Source organism: Glycine max, chromosome 6, assembly GCF_000004515.6.
Source record: "Glycine max cultivar Williams 82 chromosome 6, Glycine_max_v4.0, whole genome shotgun sequence".
Classification (NCBI taxonomy): Eukaryota; Viridiplantae; Streptophyta; class Magnoliopsida; order Fabales; family Fabaceae; genus Glycine; species Glycine max.
In genome coordinates, this window is record NC_038242.2 from 15,254,136 (window position 1) to 15,279,830 (window position 25,695).

At 31.8% G+C, this 25,695-nt stretch overlaps 3 protein-coding genes across 13 annotated transcripts; 2 read left to right on the top strand and 1 right to left on the bottom strand.

The window, feature by feature from the left end:
* The first annotated feature begins 4,166 nt into the window (after window positions 1–4,166).
* LOC100802447 (uncharacterized) lies at window positions 4,167–7,269 on the top strand. 6 transcript variants are annotated; one of them, XM_006581855.4, is made up of 5 exons: window positions 4,167–4,337; window positions 4,529–4,615; window positions 5,190–5,356; window positions 5,819–6,241; window positions 6,615–7,269. In XM_006581855.4, exons 2-5 carry the CDS (start codon window positions 4,589–4,591, stop codon window positions 7,027–7,029), a joined length of 1,032 nt encoding a protein of 343 aa, XP_006581918.1. In that variant the 5' UTR covers window positions 4,167–4,337; window positions 4,529–4,588; the 3' UTR covers window positions 7,030–7,269. The 6 variants fall into 6 exon arrangements, with proteins under 6 accessions (XP_006581918.1, XP_006581919.1, XP_003527009.1 ...); XM_006581856.4 differs by having other exon boundaries at window positions 4,545–4,615; XM_003526961.5 differs by having other exon boundaries at window positions 4,169–4,337; window positions 5,190–5,323.
* Window positions 7,270–8,123: 854 nt separating this feature from the next.
* On the bottom strand, window positions 8,124–14,044 carry LOC100802968 (uncharacterized). 4 transcript variants are annotated; one of them, XM_041016006.1, is made up of 6 exons: window positions 13,922–14,043; window positions 13,667–13,827; window positions 13,515–13,585; window positions 9,026–9,129; window positions 8,791–8,845; window positions 8,124–8,551 (listed from the first exon to the last, which is right to left on the bottom strand). In XM_041016006.1, exons 2-6 carry the CDS (start codon window positions 13,742–13,744, stop codon window positions 8,422–8,424), a joined length of 438 nt encoding a protein of 145 aa, XP_040871940.1. In that variant the 5' UTR covers window positions 13,745–13,827; window positions 13,922–14,043; the 3' UTR covers window positions 8,124–8,421.
* Window positions 14,045–16,946: 2,902 nt separating this feature from the next.
* On the top strand, window positions 16,947–21,900 carry LOC100803499 (uncharacterized). Of its 3 annotated transcripts, none has more exons than XM_014776169.3 (6): window positions 16,947–17,123; window positions 17,267–17,276; window positions 19,073–19,139; window positions 19,749–20,150; window positions 20,791–21,134; window positions 21,350–21,900. In XM_014776169.3, exons 4-6 carry the CDS (start codon window positions 19,781–19,783, stop codon window positions 21,563–21,565), a joined length of 930 nt encoding a protein of 309 aa, XP_014631655.1. In that variant the 5' UTR covers window positions 16,947–17,123; window positions 17,267–17,276; window positions 19,073–19,139; window positions 19,749–19,780; the 3' UTR covers window positions 21,566–21,900. The 3 variants fall into 3 exon arrangements, with proteins under 3 accessions (XP_014631655.1, XP_006581026.1, NP_001241168.1); XM_006580963.4 differs by having other exon boundaries at window positions 17,270–17,276; NM_001254239.1 differs by having other exon boundaries at window positions 17,018–17,276; window positions 21,350–21,708.
* Window positions 21,901–25,695: the final 3,795 nt, after the last annotated feature.

Below are 25,695 nucleotides of genomic sequence, written 5' to 3' on the forward strand. Positions count from 1 at the left end.
TGTTGCATTGTGGCTTTTATGTAAGGGAAGGATCATCATCTTCATCATCATCATAACCTTGTTATGTCAAAATAATAATAATAATAGCAGCCTTGAGTTTACAAAATACCCTGAACTTGGTGGTTTCCTACACTAGTCATATTCAAAATCAACTTGGTTAGAGATATTAAAGCTTTTTTGTGACAAGATTAGATAGTGATTTTGACTTATTCCAATCGTGAAGCTAACTGCTAACGAGTGCACTATCAATTCTTTATCGTGGACTAAACATTTGTAAACATCTATCTAAATTGTTGACTGCTATTTCAACTGGATTTTAAATAATCTATGGTTCCAAACATGCAATGTATGATCCTCTTCTGTTTCGTTGAGAAGATGTTATCGGGGTTGTCCTTGCCCTGCTTAATTTGTTAGTTGTTTTGTACATTGCCAACGTTTTCTCTCTCAATAAAAAAGCGAAAATGAGATTGGTGAGAAAAATAATATTTGCTTCCCCATGAAAGATGAAACTCTCTTGATGATATGTATTATTAGTATGATAAAAATTGTTTTATCTATTTATATTTAGTATGATGAAAATAAATGCTTCTATATGAAAATTAACCTCAAGCTTATTAGAAGGGCCATAGGTATTTTAGTGATTTGTACAGAAATTTAAACAGTTGCATAAAATTTCTTGAAAATTATTTTTAATATTATAGTTAATATTCTAAGTAAAAATAAAGCTTCTATACAGTTTTTGCAATTATATTTTGGCCAAAAATGCAATTCTAGTTAGTTTGATGATACTTTTTTGGGGCTCCATCCAGTCTAGAAAATTATTTAAAAATCGTATTAAGATAGTACTTGACTTTCCTTTATATTTTAAAATAATTTTTTATGGCTGAAATATAATTTTTGTTCAACTATTTTTATCAATCCTCAATTTAGGTATTCCTAGTTTAGAAATGAGACTTTTAATCCTCTTATTTTACAAAATTAGTAGTTTTGGTCCTCCATCCATATCAATGATTTGACTGTTAAAAATACATTGACTGTTATAATTTAATTTTTTTAATGAATTGAAATATATTTAATTAAAGAAAAGTCATGAAAAACTAATCTCATAAGCGGCGAAATCCAAACCTGACCTTCCCTTGCGACGTCGGCTTCAGCATTTGCTGCCACAAATTCCACTTTAAGCAGTAAACCCAAACCAGCCTCATTAGCTACCTCCTTTGTGTGTTCTGCTATATTATTTTTACGAAACATTTTGTTCATTAAAAAATTTGTGTACAAATAAAATAACTAACTAATTATCTATAATTGTGATTGTTTATATATATATATAATGCTACTTTTGATCCCTCAGTACCCTAATTCTTATAATTGCATTTCTTGCTATTGTACACCTAATTATTACTGGGAGGATTTTACTGCATTTCTCGGACATTTCTTATGCTTGTTAATTTGTGGCATTTTTTAATTTAGTTCGAGAAGAAAAAAACATATTAATAAAAGAGACAACAAATCCAGATACGAAGAAACACCAAGAAAGCCACCAATGTTTTCTTACCAAGAAAATCGAGTGTTTAATCACCATTCAAGGACAACTTTTTTAAAAAAATTAAATACATTTCAATTCATTAAAAAAATTTACAACTGTCAACGTTAACTTTAACTGCCAATGCATTAATTTGAATAAAGTGACCAAAATTATTAATTTTATAAAATAAAGGAATTAAATTTCTTAATTTTAAAATAGAAAAACTAAAATTGATTATTGATAAAAAAAAATAAAAAGATTAAAATTATATTTTAACCTTTCTTTAATAGTTTAGAAATAGAAATTTGTGGAAATCAAGATATTATAAAGTTTTAGAAAAAAATTCAAAAACAGATTTTAATTTTTTATTTTGGTCCTGCTGACTTGGATGCAACATGCAAGAAGAGTTTTTTTTAAAAAAAAAAAGAAAAACAAAAATGCTATATTTTAACTCTCTTGTCACTATTATTTTGGCCCTTAAAGTTTTTAATTTTATCTCTGTTGAAATGGACACCACGTGAAAGTCCACCTATGAGAGAGAGACAAACGTCTAACATGACCCTCAGCGTGGTTATTGTTCATCTGTTGATGAAGCTACTAATAAAGGGTAATGAAAAGACTAACTTTTTGACGTAATTTAGGGACTGTTTTACATTTATTTTTAGACTAATTTCATGTATCTCACATTTTTAAGAATTAATTTAATTAAATAATTTTTTACACATCCTATTTCATCAATTAAATTATATTTCTTTAATATTCAATTAAATAATTTAAATGGTAACTATATTTATTTAGATTTTTCTGATTTAAAAGAAATTTTTCTATCAATAAATGTTTTTTTAGGCATTCTTATCAATAAATGTAATTTATATTCTTTAAAAAATGTAACTTTTTTTTTTACAGAAAACTTATACTGTTAACAAGTTTATGAATATACCATTTACCAAATATTTTTTTGACAGGAATATTTTTATGAATATTCCTAAAAATAAAAAACAAAAAACGATTATTAGGTATCTCGTTAATAGGTTTTACAACAAATTATTAATACAAAAAGAACTTAATAATACATTTAAAATGGATTTATATTTTTTTATATAAATTTCATCTAGGTGACATACTTTAACTTTTAAAATGTTCAGTGACAACTGAAATAATAGTACAATACTTAAGCAATATGCGTAATTTTTGCTTTAACATTTTTCACTTATAATTACATAAAATCAATTCTAGCATTTGATTTAATAAACCATTATTTTTAAATTCTTTGATCTTTCAATTGCTTGAAAAAATATTTTTAGTGGTTTTAGTATAACAAATGATTTACTTTTATTTTGACAAATATTTATAAGACGTTTTTTTTATCAAATATTAATCGTTGATTTATTAGTTTTTTTTTTTACCAGAATTGATTGAAATTGTGACTTTTTTCTTAATCATCTAATTAACCTTATATCTCTAAAACTTAAATGACACTAATTATCATTTTGGAGGATTTGTATGTTTGAGAATATATTATTTTTGAGAAATAAATTTATTTCTTTCCTTTTGTCATATAAATAAATGTATTATGTATTAACATTATGGAAAAAGTAGTACAATGCCATCGTAATTCATAAGATTGAGGTCCTGCTTTCACTGGCTAACTTCACTGATGAGCTTCAAGTTTGTTTTTTATTTTTTTATTATCATAGAAAGGTCTTCAAGTTTGGATATGCTCAGTTACATCTCTTAGTAGACGTGTCTTAATTTCATATTTGTAGAGGATTCTAGTGTGTTGGGCTTCTAGCCCTTTGGCAATGAAAGATTCTTGATAGTGTTAATTAATAAATATGCGAAAATAAAAATCCTTTCAATCTCTATTGATAGAAATAAATTTTTCTGGTGTTTTTTGTTGTGACCTGTTGAAAGGTGAAAGTTAATGTGAAACTACTAAAATTTCCAATAATAATTTACAGTAGATATATTATTCTTGGAAAACTAAACAATAATATTCTCTCTGTTCTTAAATATAATTCTTTTTAAATCAATTTACTAAGTATTTTTTTTTTATCAAAATTAATCTAATATTATTGGGACTCATACTCTGTTTCTATCTACTCAAAATTCAAAATTGATAAAATTCTTTAAAATCTTACAAATCTACTAAGTCATTTTAAATTTTATATTTTATAAAATTTATTAAAATCTAAATTATAAAATACTCATCAACAAAATATTTTTAAAAAAATCTTAAATATCATTATATTCATATAAGATCTTTCAATTAAATTTTACATAATGTTAAAATAATTTTTTAAAATTTTAATATAACGTAGTTTCTTAATTACTTTTTCAGTAACAGTAATGATATGTTTGTGAAATATATATTTTATACATATAAAGTTATAAGAAAACACTTTTAATTTAAAGGACAATATAGTTACACTTATTTTAAAAGCTACTCAAAATAACTTCCTAGATTAATAAAGAAAATACTTATATTAAATTCTGACTTTTTAGATTAAAAAAAACACACTCAGTCCTTTTAAAAACAAAAACAATTACCATAAAAAAATAAAATTAACGGACTCTTTTAGAAAAAAATGTAATTATTTTTCCAAAAAAATAAATATATATTCGCATTTCTCGTATAAGTAAAGAAAAACAGAAGAATTGGGGAAGAAGAGATAGGGGTGGTGGCACTGTGTTACCGATATCATATCATATATTCTTTCATCTTCTTGGGTTAGGGTTCTACGCTTTCAATCTCCCTTCATTCATTTCAATTCCTTCCCTCACCCAAACCGCACTATCGTTCTTCGATACGGTACCTTCCTTTCCCTCTTTCTTTCGTTTATCTTCAAATTTCGCTTTATCCAAAATTTCTGCACTTTTCCTTGTTTCAAAGTCGGTGCCATAAATTTATTTCTCAAATTCGAAATGTAAAACTCTTACAGTTTGGTTTAATTTGGCTTCTTTATATAAGTTTAATTAACGCTGTTTCTTATGTATCTTTAGCTCCATCTTTGAATAGGTCCTGTTTATTGAGCGGTTGTGGATTAAGAGTAAAAGTGTAAAATGGCCTTCGTAGCAAATCAACCTCAGGTACTTGGATTATGTATTTTTTTATTATTATTTACAATTTACTTCCAATTTCATTTTCCATTTCTATGAATATGATTGTTATTAGTCAAATTAGGGTCTTCAGTAAATGTAAAATGTCAAATGACATGATTTGCTATCGCCAAAGTTTAGTGTCCGTGTCAAATATGATTGCTTCCCAGTTCTTGCTTTTCGTTGCAGAAAGATGCTCTCAAATTTTAGTGTTGGAGGATGCAATTTTTATATCTAGTATTATTAGATTATTAGTAGTTAGTACCATCCAGTTATGTTTTCTGGTGGTAAGGATTCAATTTTTGTATCAAATTTAATATTTCAAGCAACAAGGTTTTTACCCTTTAGTTTTGAAAAATCCAGGGGTAGGAAAATCAAAATTTTATTCAAAGTTGAGACTATATACGATTGTCTCTCATTCGCAAAGTCTTGCTTGTTCTGAAAGTCTTATTTGTCTCTTTTACTGGGTGTTTTGTGTTTGTCATATGATATTGGTTTTGCTATCACAAATTTCCATGAATGTTTGGTTATGAACTATATAGATGATTTGCTTTCTTTTCTGCAGGGTTTGTGTGTGACATCTTCCTCAAGGCATTTGCCATGGAGCAAAAGGCTAAAGTTGAAGCAGTGTTTAACAAAACATCACATGATTGGAAGAACTGACTGGCATTGCCTAGTAAAGCGGAATGCTTGTTTAAGGTGCAGAAATGTGAATTCTGGTGATGGAAATTAGTATGGTCTTTTGTCTGGGTCACTTTAAGGAGTTTAGAACTAACTAATGAAATGATAGAAGTGTCTTTTAGTAAGAGGTTGCCCTATCATAAAGAGTTACCATAATCAAATTTCAATTGCTCTCTATGGGGGCTTACATGAAATATTTTTGTCATCATCAAACCATTTTCTCCTTGCAGAATTGGAGCAAAGAAAAATGATTTCTGGAGAGAGAAAAACCAATTTGTGCTCGTAAACGTTACTTACATCAAATGATTGATGCATTACTTATGTGTCTTCTCTCTGTTTCTAGTACCAATATTAAAATTTGTAATTATTGTATAAATTCATATTTATTGATTCCAATATTTCAATTATTTTTTTAAGTTGCATACCTGTGATCATTGCACATGCAGAAACGTACACAAACTAAATGCACATGACCTGTAGTCCTGCTTCTCATAACAGGTTTATTGTTTCCAGTGTAGGGCCTCCTTTCTTTTGTGTAGCCAAGCTCAAACCTTTGAGGATTTCAGGCTTCAAAGGAAGCACCCAAAATGATGATTCAGGAATCAGGGCTAATCAGTTGAAGGCACCTAAGACCTCTGTTAGACTAGGAGAGAGTGGGGAAGCTAACAATGTTCCACTCTCTTATGCATCTGAAACAAATGATAGCATTGAAACATCATCTGCTATTCATAGACTTTTCAATAAATGGCTGACCATGTTGCGCACACAACCATCAAGCCAAGAAGTGGAGAAGATTTTTGAAGAACCTGCATCAGAAGGAATTTTACCAAAAACTCAGCAAGAGACTCAAATTAAGGAAAGACGTGCAATTTTGAAGGTGGCATGGTCCCATTTTCTGGCCCTCGATGCAACAATAAAGATTCCTTTGTTGGTATTGTAAGTACTGTTGTTTTTTCCTCTCTGCAAGTGATGCAATCTTTGTTGAACTAGGATGTCTTTGCATTTTTTGCTGTACAATATGCATTTTTGTTTTGTTGTCTTCAAGTTAATTTGTTGTTTGCTTGTCACATATTTAATCCATGCATGGGTATTGGGCAACTTGGATGCCTTGATTGAAGCAAACTTTAAGTTTGAATTTACGGAGAAAAAACCCAGAGTGTATGACATGTTTTACGGCTTAGTCAATATAGTATGTAACTAGGTTCTGCATCATTCTTCAACTTTTTACCCTTTTAAACAATGTTAACACATCATTTGATGGCACAACAATGCTTTTGATGTGTCTTCTAACTTTATCTTTTGTTTACAGCATTCCTCTATACCTGGCTGTTAATGTAAAATATGGTGCTGAAGTTTCCAAGGAGTTAACTCCTTTATGGATTTTGGGCCCACTTATTGTGGCTACCCAAATCTTGGCAATCCGTTGGCTATGTGCACTCTATGTTTTCAGCTTCAATCAGACTGTCAAATTACTCAAGAATTCTCCTTATTACTGCATTTTGGCCTACAGCTATGTTTTTCGTGGCAAGCTCAAAGAGGATATCTCAACTTATGTTTTGCAGCCTATATTGCGCGTTAAAAATAGAGACTATAAACAGCTAATAAGAAAAAAGTTGAAAGAATTGCAGGAATGGATAGTGGAGATGTATCTTGATTATGTGGAATCTATATGGCCCTATTATTGTCGAACAATCAGATTTTTGAAGAGGGCTAATCTTATTTAGGTTTGGAAATTGGAAATATTCTTAGGGGTAGTCTCCAGAAAGGCTGAAGAGGGATGAAGGAGGGAATACTCCGTAGCGTTGAAATTTTTAAATGAGATATGGCCAATCCCATTTTCTGTTGGGGTTTTGGTGTTGAGCAAGTGGTCATGAGGGTTAAGTTCCTAATTCATGTTATATTGAAAACGTCACTTTATTCTTAGATTAGGTTGTATTTTTTATTTATTTATTTATTTTGAATCACTGCTTGTGTTTCGAGGTTCTATGTGAGATTGATTCTATTCTGTAACTAGTACTTTAGCTGAGTTTTGTCCCCAACCCTCCCTCTATCCTTTGTATTATCTACCATTATTTCAACTTGGGAAACTACTGGCGAAATTATAGGTGTGTAAACCTCGTCCTGGTTGAATTGACGATTGATAAGGCTTGACCGAGTGAGTGTTCATATTTTGTCAATCAGCAGAAGAAGATACGTTTTATGATTTGTCAGCCAGAATCCGGAGAATGTATTGTGTAGAATGACCCTGCATAGTGAGGGAAGAAAGCAGAGATGATGGATTGGGGGGGGGGAGTTGACTTTGAGGGAACAGTGGAGACTGGAGAGAGAGAACTGAAGTTGTATTGGTTCTGCTCGTTGCTACCCTCTGGTATTGCTTCTTGGAGGGTGCTAGAAACCCCTCCTCAATCAATCTTCCAGGATAAGGTGAATATATCAAAGTTAACTTTTTTGGGAAGATGAAGTAAAATGACTTGGTACACAAGTATTTGAAAATTTGATAATTTAACACTGTTGGTTAAACATGGTATAAACTGATGTTTGATTGTATCAAAGCAATTGGTGCGGCACCAATTGATAGTATTCCTTTTTATCTGTCTTTTAAAACTAATGTAAAAATTAAGAAATACAATATTTTTTTTATTCTAATAAAATAATTGTGAGGTTTGCTATTTATTCCTTTTTTCACACCACAATAAAATATTTGTAAATTAATTAAAATATTGATAAACAAATAATTAATGTGATCTCAAATTTTATAAATGACAGATAAATAGAAAAACTTTGTACATGACAGATAAATAAATAAAAAATCTGATAATTAAAAAGAAACAGAGACAGTATTATATCATGGACTTTCTTTATAGTACTTAAACAACTAGAATGAATGTGAAATGCAGAATAAGTTAGTGGGTGGCAATGATGCACTTTGCAATCAGTATACTGAATCGTATAAATAGCGCCTCTTAACACGTAATTATGACCCCAAAAAACCATCTGTTTTACGCTAGGAATTTGATGGTTGAGACCATGACCATCTTTTCAGTCACAAGTTCCTGAATTTGCGTTAAGCTTTCTAAGATGTCATGCACTGATGATGCTTCTCAAGGCACATTATTTCAGTTCTTCTTCACCGCATGTTTCCCATTGGGGATGTTAGCTTGGGAATCTGCTGGTGGAGTTGATCCATTGCTGGATTGGTCTTCAAAACCTACTACAGGATCTGCATATGACCTGTAACAAGTCAAGCTAGACAAAAATGTAGGAGCTTGGATTAGTAACTGGAAGAATGTTAGAGAAAATGTTCATGTACGTGCTTTTTATGTTATTTTGTATAATAGGGCTGGGCCTATCTTTCTTGTATTGAACTTTATTTTTCAGTATATAGAGGCTAACAACATTGAATCAGTCATTCTTAGTTGTATTCTTCTCTTGATTTTTTCTAACATGGAACATGCAAGATGTTTTAGTTCATAACACATGCTTACCTGCTTGACTTTATGATTTCATCATTTACTGTTATTTCCAAATCAAATATGTTGCCTGCAAAAAAAAATATTTACTATCAAAACAATACACACATAAACTGCAGCAATATATTCACAAAGGTATGCACAATGGACTTTTCATGCGTAAATCAAAGGAATTTGTAATACCAGTAGCAGAGAAAGCAGACATCTTTTATATATTTTATTACCAAAAAATATAGCTAATGTTGCATACCTCCATTGAAGTTTTTGTTAGAGAAATATTTTGCCAGCAAACGATGAGCATAATCATGATCATATTTTCTGAACCTCTCAATGCACTGTGGACTATCCAAGTGACTGCAAATTGAAGAATATGATAAATTATTTCAATCTGGGAAAAGAACTTGCAGTTGCAGCTAATAACATTTTTAAGTCCAAAGTTTTTAGATTTATGTCCTTTAACATATAAGTCACACACTTTACAGCATTCTAAAATAGATTTTTTTTGCCAAAAAATAAAATAACCTAAAGGGGAATAATAATTAAATCTGATAACAGTGGTGAATGTGATGTGCATATTAGGCAAACTAATGACTATGTAACGGGCAAACTAATGACTATGTAACTGAAAATGAAGTTATATGACTCAAGAGATCAGATGAGCAATTGAATTTAATTTATTCAAAAATATCCATGAGATACTGAAATGGCACTCAGCACTAGTCTTCCTAAACCACTATAGTAAATGGTAAGGAGGAATTTGAATGGACTATTTATGCAAAACAAGCATACATTAAAGGATAAGTAAACTTTTGCTTCTTTTAGTTTCCAAACCATACACAAAGGAGAAGAACTGAATTAGCAATTATATGATACTAAATCAACCAAGAAACATAACTATAAAGTGTTGAGCCCACATACACCAAAGGATGTGACTAAGTTGAAACCATAATACTAAGTATCATAGCAGTATGGTCATCCAAACAAATATAAATTATAAAGTTTCAAACTTCTAACTAACATCACAGATTGCTATGATAAAAACAATGGGTTCAAAGGAGATTTTCATTCAGAAAAAAGATTAAATATATAAATGAGCTGTTCTAATATGCACTTATGCAGATACCAATGCTAGTTTCAACACAAAGAACAATGTTTTGGTCCTTCATCAGTATCTCAAAAATGGCTTGAAATACTTCTACCATTGATCACATCTATTTCCAAATGTCAGATAATTTCAAACATCTTGCTGCCACTAAGGCCTGAACCTAGACACTTCATCTATTTGGCTCAGTTGGCAATCGAAGCTCTATAAGAGTAATCTTGCAAGAAGCACCTATGATCATAGCCATACTATTAGGAACCAAGAATTGAAATGAGGAAGAAAATAAAAGATTTTATTGACTAGTAAGAAAAGAACAGAAAATAGGAGAGAAAACTCTCCTCCAAGGGTTTCCCCTTCACAAAGGATTTCTCCTTTCACAAAGAGCTAATGCTCAATCTACAAATGATAAGATCCCCCTCTCTCCTATCCTTCTTCCTCTATTTATATCTAATAAACCCCTTTAACTAACTAACTAACTGACTCATTAGAAATTTAACTATATCAACTAACTCTTCCTTCTCCTTATATCTTTAACAATACACCCCTCCTAAAACTCAACCTTGTCCTCAAGGTTGGAATTTGAAAACTGGAATTGCACACTGAAACTTCCTAAAATTTTGTCTGATTGCTGGAAGACTACTGCACCCTTGTAGCTTAACTGGGAACGACCCACTACCCCTGCATGCAAACTGAGATCCGGTGGCTTCGGTGTGGGAGGGACAAGGGTGGACTCCATATAACTTTAATCAGCATGACTGGCTCAGTACATTCCTTCTGTCTTAGCTCCATGGCTAAGCTGTCAGCCATAGATGCAACAAAATTTAATGCTAAAGGCTCACCCAACAAGTTGGCATTCCAAGATTTCAGCACCGTTGTTGTTCCAACCACCTTCATGAATGATTTTTGTTTCACCATAACAATCTTTTTATGGAAATCTGAATCTTGAAAACAATGTGCTTCGACTTCCTTCTTGATCAAATCTGTAATTGGGTTATCAAGAAAATTGTCTTCGCAGCCCACATTCATCACTTCGTTTTCCTTGTGCTTCTCCCTCTTTATCGATGGATCAACTTCTTCCTCCATAACCTTTTCAATCTTTTTTTCTCTTGCTAACTTTGCTTAATCATTTTTGGTTTCTTCTCCACCACAAAGGGTGTGGTTCTTGATTACTGAACCTTCTTTACTTCTGTTTTTTGATTTCAAGAACTGCAATGGGTCACTGTCACACTCAAAACTGCTACCCTTCAAATCAGTTCCCCCTTCTATGCTTCTATCAAAGCTGGGTAGTTCCACCTTTCTTGCCCAAGAACTAGCCTTTGCTTCACTGAATTCTGATCCACTTCCCTCCATGCTATTTTTGTCTTGTTAAGAGGCATGGGAATCAACTTCTTCATTCAATATCTTGCGCAACATGTGTTTCTGCTCTGAAATGTCGGTCCTCCCTTTCAAGAACTTTGTGGAAGTCTCCCATTTTTTGATGTGGGTTTTTGTCTTAGTTGACTTTTCTGGCTTCAAGATACTCAATCTTTCAAAGATGTGGTTACCATGGCAATCTTCAAATCTTTTGATCAAAGCTGTGGAAAATGACTCCCAATCTGAATCTGGATTGTTTTGGCTCCAAATGTAGAACCAATGTGTCGCAGCACCCTCCATGCTCATGAATGCATATTGCAGCTTATGGAACGAAGGAATTTCTTGTACCTCAAAATTTTTCAGCCCTAGCAATCCAACCAATTGGGTCTGTCCCCATGAACGCTGGCAGCTCCACCTTCTTAGCCCAAATTTGCGCTTCCTCCATCTCTAACACTGGCTTCCCCTCAAAGATCCGGCAGGTCGAACCAATTTGTTAGGAACCAAGAATTGAAATGAGGAAGAAAATAAAAGATTTTATTGACTAGTAAGAAAAGAACAGAAAATAGGAGAGAAAACTCTCCTCCAAGGGTTTCCCCTTCACAAAGGATTTCTCCTTTCACAAAGAGATAATGCTCAATCTACAAATGATAAGATCCCCCTCTCTCCTATCCTTCTTCCTCTATTTATATCTAATAAACCCCTCTAACTAACTAACTAACTCATTAGTAGTTTAACTATATTAACTAACTCTTCCTTCTCCTTATATCCTAACAATAAACATACCATTAGAAAATTTAAGGGGGAATTAGGCTCACATTTAAAGGGTGTGGAAACATCTCATGGAAGAAGGAAAAAGCCTAGGTAGAGAGGGTGAGCAAGTCAAGGCTGCTAAATTTGAGTACTTTACAAATAAGAACATTACAGAATCAAAGTTGGGGCAATATGCAATATTCTCTTAAATTCCTATTAAAATTTCTCTGACACTATTCTCATCTGCATATTCTCACCCTCCCTTGTTTTATCTTTTTCTTTCCCATCCTGCTCTCCTTATTTTTATTACAAAAATTAACACCTATTCTGGTGCATCCATGTTGTTTAATTTCAATATATATGGTGGCTGTATCAAATCCTCCATAAAGGAATCAAACAAGCCAAATATATCATTGCTATGCATCCATTCTAATATGAACTGTTAAAAATTCAGCCAGAGGATGTTGTTTTCTAGCAGTGGCACATAGCCGGTTACTCTATAAAATGATGATGCTTGGGTGTGTTTGGGAAAAGGTTAGGTTGAACATAGCCCACGTTTTTCTCAATCCACCAAAATTGTTATGTCTCCGTTTTTACTTTGGAACGTGTGAACAGACATTTGGCGCCTTGATAGAACTGAACCAGAAGCAGAGAATGTGTGTATTACTATTGTGATGCCTCCAACACCCAAGACAGAATACAGACGAGTTTTGAGGTCTCACCACCCTCCACTTCCTAATCCCCCATTCCCTCTAATTGACTATTTATAGTTTCTTAACTAACTAACAGTTAGTTATCCTAGCTGTTCTAACTAACTGACAGTTACTAAGGCTCTTAGCTCTTCCAAGGATATTTCCTAACATACCCCTTTCCTCGTCTATCATGCCTCTAAGGGTATGTTTGGATTTCAGGTGGGAGGGTCCGAAAGTATTTTGAGAGTAAAATCAGTTTGAGGTTATGTTTGATTATCCCTCAAAAGTATGTTTCAGAGTAAAATTTTGCCTGCAAACTTAATTCTAGATAAACAAGACTTTAGATACTTTTGCAAACTTAGGTTTGACTCAACCTTAAGTTTACACACTTTAATCCAAACATACACTAAAACGGCAATCCAAACACACACTTAGTCAAATCAATAAAAAATACCTAATTGTATTTTCTAACACTTCCCACGTTGAATTTTCTAACCATTCTATCACCAAATTACAACCCAGCTTTAAGTTCAAAAACAACACCAACAAGTGACAAGACCTAAAAGAAACAGATCCATTCTAAAAAGATTTCCCTTTTTACAGAGCGTGATCCGAGCCATACTCATAATGATTGATAATGTTGCCAATGCAAGAGATGAAGAGAAAAATAAACAGTGAAAGCTAACGAAATTTTCAAATAGCTTTCAAATAAAAAGCTTTACAGTTCAAGATCTCCAGAAAATTCAAAGCAATTTTCTTTTTTAAATAAAGAGTTCTATGCACACCGAATCAACAGTGAATAATAAGGGCAAAACAGGTAGAGAAAAAGAAAAAGAACTTACTCAAGACCATCGGTGAAGTTAGGTTTTTTATCATCGACGTGAGAAACCCCATTATTTGTAACAGCTTCCAACTTAGGGGGGAAAAACTGAGAATAATTAGCATAGAGGCGCGCGTGTGCATGCGTGAAGTTGAATAGCGTGAATTGACTCACCTGGTTGTTGGGGGAGGTGTTGCCGGAGCGTGGAGGAGGAGGAGGAGGAGAAGAAGAAGGTGAAGGCACGCTCGCCATTTTATTTATATCTTCTTTCTTCCAAATTCAGGTTTTAGGCATTTGCAAATTGGGATGATTTCGCTTCAGTTTCACTTGTGATACTATCACACAAGTTACAACAGCAACAAAAACATACTTTGTCAGAGTCACCACCCCCAAAATATAAGAAATAAATAAATACTAATAATTGCTCACCTCTTCTCCTGGCCCACAAGGTTGCGCTAACTGCTAACTGGTGTTGTGTTCGGTCCTCAAGTAATGACTTATAGGTTACGCTTGATTTCTTGAAAAGATGAGACAAATGTAATAATGTTAGATAAGTAATTAAGTCATAAAATAACTTTGTTTATTATATGTTACTCAGTGGTCGATTAATTTTGTATTATATCTTATTTCATATGTTTATATATTGAATAAAATAATATAAATTTCATTATAAAATCTTAGATATATTAATAATATTTTATCACACAAAAAAGGATAAACATCTTCACGAAAGAGGTGCGGCCTATGATGTCATCAAGCGCAGAGTTTGGTGACGTGAGGTCGCCACACGATCATGACGATAATAACAACGACCAAAAGAAAAAAAAACATAACAAGAAGGAAGAAAAAAAAGAAATAATGACAAAAAGGGAAATAATAACAATCGATACTGACTTCATTGATAACCAACGATGTTTGAAGAGAAAGGTTTAGAGAATGAGACACATATGAAAAAAGAAAAAATGTGTGAGATAATAAAAAGTTAGAAAGAAAAGATAATAATGTATTTTTTTACTTTTATTAGACATTGACAAAAAATTATAGAGTTTAATGAGGTACAAGTTTTGGATATTTGTCTTATTCATCATTCTTTATTTTGTGTTGTCCCTTAATTATTCTTTAAATCAAACTTTAGACAATTATTTTTATGTTATATCGTCCCCTGTTTTTTAGTGAATCAAATACACATGGAGTAATAGTTTTTTTGGTTGAGTTTTATCAAACTTTGTTATTTGAATTGAATTAATCAAAATAATTTAGACTAAGTTAGATTAGATTTGTGTAACTTTTTTTATAATAAATTTGAAGTGAATAAACCTAGTTAATATTGACACGTTATGCTTTTAAGATGACAAAATTAAACAAAATTACTTATAAGAATGGAAAATATATTTTAATTAATAAAATATATAATAATCAAGTAAATTATTTTATTTATTATTTTGATCATTTAATTGATTATCATCTCTAAAAAAAGTATTTCATAAATTTAATAAATTGATCATTATTTTATATAAAATTGAAATTAATATAAAACATAATGGTTTAATTGATTGATTTAATAGAATATACACTCGTTATCACTAAATTATTATAATTGCATATCTAATGAATTAAAAATTAAATAAAAATTTTCAGTAACTTTTTGGTGAGAAAAAAAAAATCAATATAGAACTATCATATGATATTACGTGATAAAATCTTGTTTTATAATAATAACTTGATTTTATTTATAAACAAGACTAATATAAGAATAAATGTTGGTTATATTTGATAAAATTATTTGAAAAATTAATTGGTAACTATAAATTTTTAAGCTAATTTATTAAATTAAAAATATATAGTAAAATTAACGGTTGAGATAACTGAAAATGTAAAATGATATATTTAAAAATAATAATAAAGAATTTGAATAATTATCAAGAATAAAAATGATATAAAATATAAAAATTTAAAAGCTAGTGTAAAAAATCTTATTCCAAATAGTATTTTAAAAAATATTAGAAGTTACTTAAAAAAAATTATTTACTAAACAGATAAATCAGTTTTTTAGTCAATAGAAAAGTTAGACACGAGCTTGACTTGCCATAAATAGCGGTTATCTATGTATAAATTTGTGTGCTTTTGAAAGTTAATTTTAAACATTCAATTATTAATTTTTAGATTTTATAAAATCAAATAAAGTTTTAAATGTAATTTTATTACCAACAAGTTGTTGGTTTGAATGATATTGCAATTACTATTGATTATTTTTAGTTTTAATTTCACTGTAAATATTTATTTTATTTTTTACATTTCTAAGGTTAATAGAAAAAGATTTAAAATTAGGATTCAATTATACTAAGAACCTCAGGGAAAGATAAAAAAAATGTCCCTATTTTTTTTTTACATTTACAAATTATAGAACACATTCATATTTCCGGGAAGGAAAATGTAAATTTCAAAACTAGAAGAGAAAAGAATAAAATTTATAAAGAAAAAAAAGGCATAGAATGTAATATGCCAAAATTGTTAGGATTAAAATGTTTAACCTAGGTTGTGAATCAGGGCCAGTGGGATATAAGATTTCTATATGTTCATGCATAAGAAAAAAAAAAGAGAACTATTTTTAAAAAAATCTCTTGAATAATAGTCAAAATTAGTATATGAGTTGAAAAATCTAACCCATGAAAAAAAAGGTTAAAGTGTTGGCCGGGCAATTAGGAGTGGAAATAAGTCAGACCAAACTAGGTTTTAAAAGGTCAGAGCCTAACCTACGATTAATTTTTTAGGCCTGAGCCTAGTCTATAGCCTATCAAAGGCTTTTATTTTGGCTCGGCCTAACCTTCTTAAAAGCCTAGCTTGGCCTGGTAGCCTATTTAAAAGTCTTCTTCACATTAAATCTTTAATATTCCGAGTTGTTTTTATAAAAAAAAATAGCACACCTTTTATAATAGACTAAACAAGGCCTTAATATATAATTTGTCTTAATTTTTAATCTAACGTTAATTTAGTTGGTAGTCCTAAAAATATATTAATAATATAAAAGCTTGAAGTGAAAAGAATATGATTTTTGTTTGATTAGGAAAGTAGTAGGAAAGTTAAAAAAAAACCTGATAGAAAATTGATATGATTTTTATATAGGAACGTAGGATATAATTTTTATATAAGAACGTAATATGATATGATAGGATATAACTTTTATTTGCTAATAAAAAAACTTGTAATTAAAATTTTACTTAATTATAGAAATGAAATCGGCTGATTTTTACAAAAATAATATTAATTGTACCAAAAAAATAATATAAATAAATAAATATACATATAGGTCGACCTTTTAATAAGCCTAAGTCTGACCTATTTAATTTAATAGACTTTTAAAAAAGTCTGACCTAGCCTTTTAATTAAATAGGTCAGGCCACTTTATATAGGTCAATTAGTAGGTGGCCACTCTATATTCCCAATTCCGCAACAGAAACAAAAACGGGTTCGGTTCAATTGTATACAAGTAAGTAAGACTCATAAGACTCAGAAACCTACGGCTGAGGGCAGTGTCACACGTTGTAAGACTCAGACTGGGTTCCACTTTGGGTTATTCGCTAAATCTTTCTTTATTTAAGAACTAAGATGATGGTTCAGTGATTCAACCAACGTGAGACCCTTCTTCTATCCTTCGACCTTTCGCTCTCTCGTTACCTTCTTCATTCGCAATATTGTTATGGCAAATGCTAAGTTTGGTTCCACTTTTTCATGTTCCGCGGCTTCTCTTTCTTCTTCTCCTTTCCAACGCACTAGAAGTGCCCAGGTGCTTATGCTAATGAATTTATTGAATTGTTTCTCAATTTACTCTGTTCCCCAATTTTACAATTTCATAATGGTTTTGCTTTTCAGTTTTCTTTAATTAATGTGTATGTAGTACTTGTCTACATGGTTTGGGTTGACTAAGAGTGACCGATAGTTATGTATGCATGTTTTTTTTTCAAAAAAAAAATTGTGTTTTTCATCGGTGGTGTTAAGGCTTTTCTTTTTAAATTTTGTGGAACTAGGACAGTAGAAGTTCCTCTTTTAAACCTCAAGAATCGAAAGTTAATTTTGTTATGTGTTTAGGTTGCCGAGGGAGAATGTCCCTGCTACAATTGGACTTTTAGATAGGATAGGGTTGGTGCTGAATTTCGCTTCATCAGTATGGTTTGACTGAAAATAAACATTAGTGGAGATACAGAAAAACTGATCCCTTCAAATGTGTTATTTGGAAAAAAGTAGCTTAATGAAGAGGGAATGTGAAGTAAATTCTTAGTATTTATATTCACCCTTTGGCGCTGCAAACATTGATGTTAAATCTTCATTCTTTAATAGCCTTGTAACCGTAGTCAATTTTATTCGAACAATTACACCAACTGTATATTGCAAAGGCATTTGGAAAGGAAGAAGGAAAATTAATATGCATTTGATAATTGGATGTTTCCTCAAACAAGACACCATGATCTTCATACAGTACATGAAGGATATACAAAATATGATACTTGTTTTTTTGTTATTTACTCCAAAAATAGTTATGCAATTACCTTCTGAAAATTATTAATAACCAATGGTGCAATGGTTTGCTCTGCTAGAAAAAGATATGTAAGGTGTTAATTATAAGGTGGTTATAGAAGGTAGACCTAAATGGTATTGTTTTGGTTTGGGCAGCAAGTTCAGTAGCAAGATAAATCATAGCTAACTTAGTAATCAGTTTATGATTTCCCTAGCTGTAAATTGGTTTTTACAAGTGCTGAACTTCTGTGTCTTTTTTTTCTCTCTGTCTCCTTCACTCTTCCTTTCAACTTTCTTAAGGTGGTTAATTGATTTTGGTTTATGTTAGATATGAGTTGCACAGGAAATTGCTACATGTGTCAAATGGGTATATGCATTTTCCTGAGACATGGCCAAATGGATGTGTGCATTCTGATAGATTTTCTGTGCATTAATTTGATCAATGAATAGTGTTTATGTGAATGTTTAGTGAAAAAAATTGGGAATTCATTTTATAGTCATTTGCTCAAAGTCATGCATGGCTGCTAGAATTTTTTGCAAACTATATTCTGTTTGGTGTGTTCGTTTTATAGTCATTTTATGTGTTCGTGTGTGTGCTTCATGATACAGTTTACAAGGCTAAGAATATCTGGGTGCTATTTCTAGACACAGATTCCTATGAACACTAAATGCATTTTAAATGTGATATATGAACTGCATGGGTTATTCTGACAATCAGTTCTATGAAAATTTAATGTATGGTTTATACTATTTAATTTTTTAACAGTCAATTAATTTCCACATATAAATAATTCATGCTATAGATAAGTTACTATATACATAATTCTTTTGTGAAAATTGATGTGGACAGGGTCATGACGTGATTCATGAGGCATGACATGTATTACTCTTTCCATTTTCTGCTAGATATTTTAAACTGCCTGTCGAGCAATTCATGTGATTTTCTATTTGAGTGATGCTGTCTGTTGGATTAGATCTATTTTATTATACTGTTTTTCATATTGTTAACTGCTGTATCTTTGAGTATTGCTTTATTTACTCTTACATAATTTCTTTTCATTTATTTAGTTGAGCTTATCACAAGGGTTGTTTGTCAACCAACTGACTGGTGCTCAGCTGCAACTGTACACTAAAGGTAGCTTATTTATTGGTTGATTTCTTAATTTCTACATTCTGCATTAAATGTCCAACTTAATTCCTTATTCATCCTTTAAAGCTATGACAATTTTGAAACGAATGGTTCCAAGCATATTTCTTGAATAAATTTGTTGTAGAAATTTGAATTTTTGTGTAATTGCAGCTCACCCTTGAACTGTGGCCCATGTGTGGATTAGACCTTAGGGGTCTAGAAAGGTGCAGATGATTGCTGAACTTCACACTGTGTGAAAACACTATTAAAAAACCCGTTAACTATGGTATATTGAAGGTTAAAAACTGAAAGAATACTGTATTTTAGACTTGGGTCACATTTGCAATTTCCCCACTTTGTTTTTTTTTTTTGTTTTTTGTGTTTGTTGCCATGTGACAGTTCCTTCAGTTGGTTAACAGTTTGCTTAATTGAGGGTGTTTTGCACAAAGTATTATGTTCCCAGGGGTCATTTGCACACTTCAAACCTTGAGATTTAATCTGCATGTGGACCAAAGTTAAAGGGTGTGATCTACAATTTGCAATATATTTTGTATAACCTCCTTTGAATATGTCTTTGTTAATATTCTTTTGTTTTTGCATTTGTATCGCGGTTAGACAAATCATGCCAGCTTAAGTTTATACATGGAATGCCGAACTTAAAAGGAAGGTTACAGAAACAGCTTAATGCTCTTTTTGTTGTCTCTGAGGATCAGTCACAATACTGTGAGCTCGAAACAACTGCTTTAGTGCCAGAAGACGATACAGTTGCAGAAGACATCTCTCCTGTAAGCAACTCGTATTCTCATTTATCAGGGAGTGATGGAAAACCAGGTTTAATATCATTCTATAGCCGTCCACACAGAAGAGACAGTAAGATCCTTTTACCAAATTCAGAGAGAAGTCAAAACAGCATATTGTGGTTTTTGGGCCCAGCAGTCCTAGTAGCTTCCTTCATTTTTCCTTCACTCTATTTACGCAAAGTGCTTTCCATCATTTTTGAGGACTCTTTGTTAACTGGTAACTTTTCCTTGGAAGCAAGACTGTTGTGTCTGAATGTTTTATGTATTTCATGCTACATCGCTTTGTCTGCAGTAATTTGCATAACTTACTATTTTTATGCGGAGTGTTGTCTATAATTTGGCTGTAATTCGTAGTAGGATACAATGAAAACTGTGGAGAAAAGGGTAATTATTTGTATTTGGGTTTGTTGGTAATTGATGATGCTAGGAAAAACATTTTGGGTGTTCAGAAATTGGAAATGATGCTAGTGTGGTTGCTTGACTTGGAATTATTTGTTTCTAGACAAAATGAATGGCATCATTCATTGGATGATTGGACAGAAATGGAGATTAAACTATGCAGACAGATATTGGATGAAAAATTTTGCAACTTCAATATCAATAATCAACAAAACATTTCAAAACTTGAAATTGGTTTAGAAATTCAAGATGTTTGTGGAGTGACAGGGAAAAAGAGAGTTGTCGTTATTGTAATTCTTGTGAATTACATGCTGCAACTATGGTAGGTATGAGATGATAATCCTCAAACTTTATAATGCTTAATTGCTTGCTTTAATTCTTCTTTTCTATCATCTTTTTTTTGTTGCTTTCTTCTTAGCTCTGAATTCTAAACTCCGAAATATCTTCTTTATCTCCAGATTTCCTCATATTATTCTTCACAGAAGCAATTTTCTATTGTGGTGTTGGGGTATTCCTTTATCTACTAGACCATGTAAGAAGACCCTTGCTAGTGGATACAGTTGCAAACAATAGTGATACTCTACCCCCACAATTGGGACAGAGAGTCTCTTCTGTTGCTACCCTGGTGCTTAGTCTTGTAATTCCAATGGTGACTATGGGTTTGGTCTGGCCATGGACTGGCCCTGCAGCCTCCGCAACTCTCGCCCCATACCTTGTTGGTATAGTTGTCCAATTTGCATTTGAGCAGTACGCTCGATATCGAAAGTCTCCTTCATGGTCTGCCATTCCATTAATCTTTCAAGTAAGGACAATCCAATTCCCTGTTGATTAATTTTCTGTATTTTGTCTTTGTGGTAGAAAGTGGAAAGTAAAGTTATTTGGTTTTGGCTAATTGACAGTCTAAATTTACATTTTGATTATCTTATATTTGCTGTCTCTTTTTGGATTGAATCATCTAAAATATTTCTAATATGCTTTTATGATCACCTTTCTCAACTAATGAAGTGTTATTAACAGGTGTATAGGTTGCACCAACTAAATAGAGCAGCACAACTGGTGACAGCTTTATCATTTACAGTTAGAGGAGCAGAGATGACCTCACACAACATGGCTATAAACAGCTCTTTGGGTACCCTTCTGAATGTCCTACAATTCCTTGGTGTGATTTGCATTTGGTCCCTATCCAGCTTCCTCATGAGATTTATCCCTTATGCTTCAACAACTAAGCAGTAAAGAATATTTTTTGTAAAGTTTGTTAGCAATTTCATCTCACACATCAAAACACCTCCAGTTCATCTTCGTGCAGAATATGTAGATGTACATGGGCTTACTTTTTGGTGGTTTAAAATTGTTAAATCTAATTGGAATTTTGGACACTAATTCTCTGATTCATCTAGAATAAAAAAAAAAATGGTGGTTTCAAGAATTTGAAACTGAGGATTTTGGATACCGGTTAAACAAAGGAATATTTATAGTTCTACTTGTAAGGCATTTGTTTTGAATGAAGTACAAGTACTTGTGTTGTAAGGCATTTGTTTTGAATGAAGTATAAGTACTCGTGTTCTTTAGAGTCGAAAAATGTTATTTGCACAAAATGAAGAAAAAGAGTGGCAATTAGACCTCTAAATCATATATTAATATATACAGATAAGTATGCATTTGACCTGATAAGGTAATAATATAAATCTAATAAAGCGCAAAATATCATGTATATTTCTTTCGTGGTATGTATGGTCAATAGCCTCACGACAATATCAGCTACTTGTGAGGTAAAGTTAATTACCATTAAATATTTCAGTAACCTTGTAGCATTTTTAATCACATAAATAATTATGTTCATATGCTTTATATGAGTGGTGGACACCGGGTGTAGAACTTTTGGGTGTATGATGTTCTTTCTCGGTGAATAAAAGCATATTGCGGCTAACATGTAGACAACGATCAAGGTGACAGACTGACAATGGGCACTCGGGTGCCTACCCAAAAACGGCACTGGGTCACTAGGGGTCTACATTATTCAAGTGCAAGAATAAATGACTTTCATATGATATTTACAATTTGGCTACACCTTATTTGTTGAAGACATGTGAGAGAAATATCAAAATCCATGTAACCTGCATGGCGGCTTGCTTTTTAAAACAAGCAGCTGGATTGAGTTAATGGAGAAGAATTTGAGAGTAAACTATTTTATAAATTAGTTGAAAGTAATTTACATTGAGAAATACTTGAATGTCTATTGATTTTCAAGGAAATAAAAATATGCAAGATTAGAGCATACTTTTAGCTACCTAATTTAAGCTGATTTGCATAATAACGGCTAATTATATAATTACAATATCATATCTTCTACAAATATCTCATTACTTCTAAATATAGCTTTGGTAATATTCTCTAATTTCAATTGATTTTATACAGTTTGCTAGTTTCTCGAAATATCCTAACCCTCTCAAGTTGGAGCATGCGGATTTTGAGTGTCCAATTTGTGAAGAAAACAATCAAATTACTTCTCTCCTTAAGCTTTGGTAGAAACATCTACCAGTTGAGCATAAGATGGAAAAAAAAAAAACCCACTAAAAATACAAGTCTCACTTTCCCTTACATAGTTACATGGGTAATTAATGGTAACGAATCAAGTCAAAAAGTCATAATATATATATATATATATATATATATATATATATATATATATATATATATATATATATATATATATATTTTGTGTGTGTGTAAAATTAAAAAAGGTGCATTCACATGTAAACATATAACTTAATGACTTCTTTATTTTTTTTTGGAAAAAAAATGTAAATTATATTAAACCCAAAATGATACAATAATAAACGGGGCATACCCCACAGTTAAAGAAAATCTAAAGTCTCCCTAATACAAGAAGACCTATATCAAGATGCTAAAACAAATGCAACAGGTGCGCTTGTCTATACATAAGAAACTTAATAATGACTTCTTTATTAAGTCTATAGTATTAAGGTCTACCCTAATATTATTAACCACTCTAATTAAATATCAGATATCTTGAGTCCATTACTAGCATATCACTAATTTATGAATTTTAAAATATAACAAAATGAATTATAACATTATTGTATTTTTTGTAAAACTAAAAACAACAACTAATTGCATCACAATTTTAACTAATTATTAATTAGAAAATTCTAACTAATATTACTTAAATATGTGGATATGAATGGGGTATGGGAAAATCCTACTTGACATTTAATCACATATACGGCTTGCTAGTGCTTTGAATAAACCGAGCAAAGGTGGAGGGTTATAAAAACATACACCGAAAGCGAAGTTGAAAAATGAAAAATAACATGAGTCATGAGGTACTTTGTCTTCAGTGTTTAGGCTTAGTATATTAGGAATCTTGGTAATAAACTTGAGCAATATTCCCTCAATTTGATTGGAAATAAAATAGAGTTCTTTTTTATAAAACAAATAAGTAAATAGAGTAAATAATAGACTGAGAGTACCCTACCTATAAATTGAGACTGACGATAAGTCTCTGCGCTTTCTCTTCCTCTCAAATTTCGTTTTCCATTATTCCTCTTCCAAAACCCTCTCTTTTTCCCGTATACACCTAAACCCATCTCAGTAAAATGACGATCCCAAACTCGTTAATCGTTGAATCTTCGTGAAATTTGAGCACCCTGTTTGGAACTCATATTTGAACATTCTCACCGTTGAAATTCATGAAATAATGTCTTAGGTAAGAGAAATGCTCTTCGCATCGTAACATTCTTTTTCTCGCATATACCCAAACCTGTTCCAGCAAAATTATGATCCCGAACATTTTAACCGTTGGATCTTTGTGAAATGTGGACACCTAGTTCTCAATTCATTTGCGCACATCTTCACCATTGGGATTTTCAAATTAATATATAGGGAGGGAGAAATACTCATTGTACGCAGACAGTGGAATGAAGACTTCAATCTCTTCTCATTCTCTCTAACACTTGGAAACCCTAGTAGAGCAATCAGAGGAAAAGCTTGAGGAGTCTCAGGAAACCGCTATAGATGCTGCTATCACTTCCGAAATATACATGTGAGTCCGCTTAGAGATACGAGATGAGTTTATCGCAATTGAGATTAGAATGAACATGTGTAGGGATCCTTAAAGGTCTAAATTGAGGTTTATTTTGGGATGTTTATTGAATTATAATTTCCCTTATGATTATAAATACGATATTGTTGTGTTTGACATATTAATTGATGTCCTAATGCGAATTGGTTGATAAAATTGAGTGCTCTTGGTGTTTTCGTGTTTTTTTATCTATGATTTTGATTAATTGATTTTAATATGATTATGTGAAATTGTTTGAGGGATTTTTCTCTCCATGTTGTGAAAAACATTTTTGTATAAATTATTATATTGAGATTATTAAGTGGTGATTCAAATTGTGAGTAAGTAACAAATTGATCCTGTGATGAATGGTAAGATACATGTATATTGAGATGTTGTATATATTGAGTTGTGAGTTATGAACTGTACAATCACACAATTGTAAGACCCTTTAAGGACGTCGAGTTTTTGTGCGATGAGTTTTGTGATGGGATCCACTATGGAAATCCGACGAGTTGAATCACTTTGAGGCGTAACGAGTTAAAATTATTTTGAAAATAATTGAGTAGTTGTGTGAATTGCATAGTTCGTAGGTAAAGCATATATGATCCATGAGATGTGATAACATGTTACTTTAGGATTATGCGATTGTGATTGAGACTGAGTGTATGTGATAAATTGAGTATGTATTGACTTGTAATATATATGTACATTGAGATGTTGTATGCATTGAGTTGTGAGCTATGAATCGTACAATCACACGACTATAAGACCCTTTAAGGGCGACGAGTTAATGCGCAATGAGATTAAATTATTTTGAGAACAATTGAGGAGTCGTGTGTTTTGTACAGTTCATAGATAGAGTCTATGTGCTAAAATGTTTTCTGGGTTGGACTTAAATCGGGAAGGAGAGGCCCTGACGGACTTTTCGGAGTCTAGGCCTTGGAGGTAAACACACCCAGTTTGAGTGCTCCTTTAAGCTTGTGTCGACCTCACATGTTTGGAGCATTCTTGCAAAACAGCGTGACCCTGACTGGTCTCCCTATGATTTTATCTAGTGAGAGTGACCTGACTTACTAGTGTGTGATTTGTCTTGTCATGTACTCCTAGGCGCCCGACGAGATTTTTCACTGACATAATACCACATTGCATATAAGATTGAGTCTTAGTGTATCTGTTGCATAACGTTTGTGTATTGATTGATTTAGTGATATTGTGTTTTGATCCTTGAGTACATGAATGATGCAAAAATGAATGAGGCGTGTTGTGCTGTGATGTGATG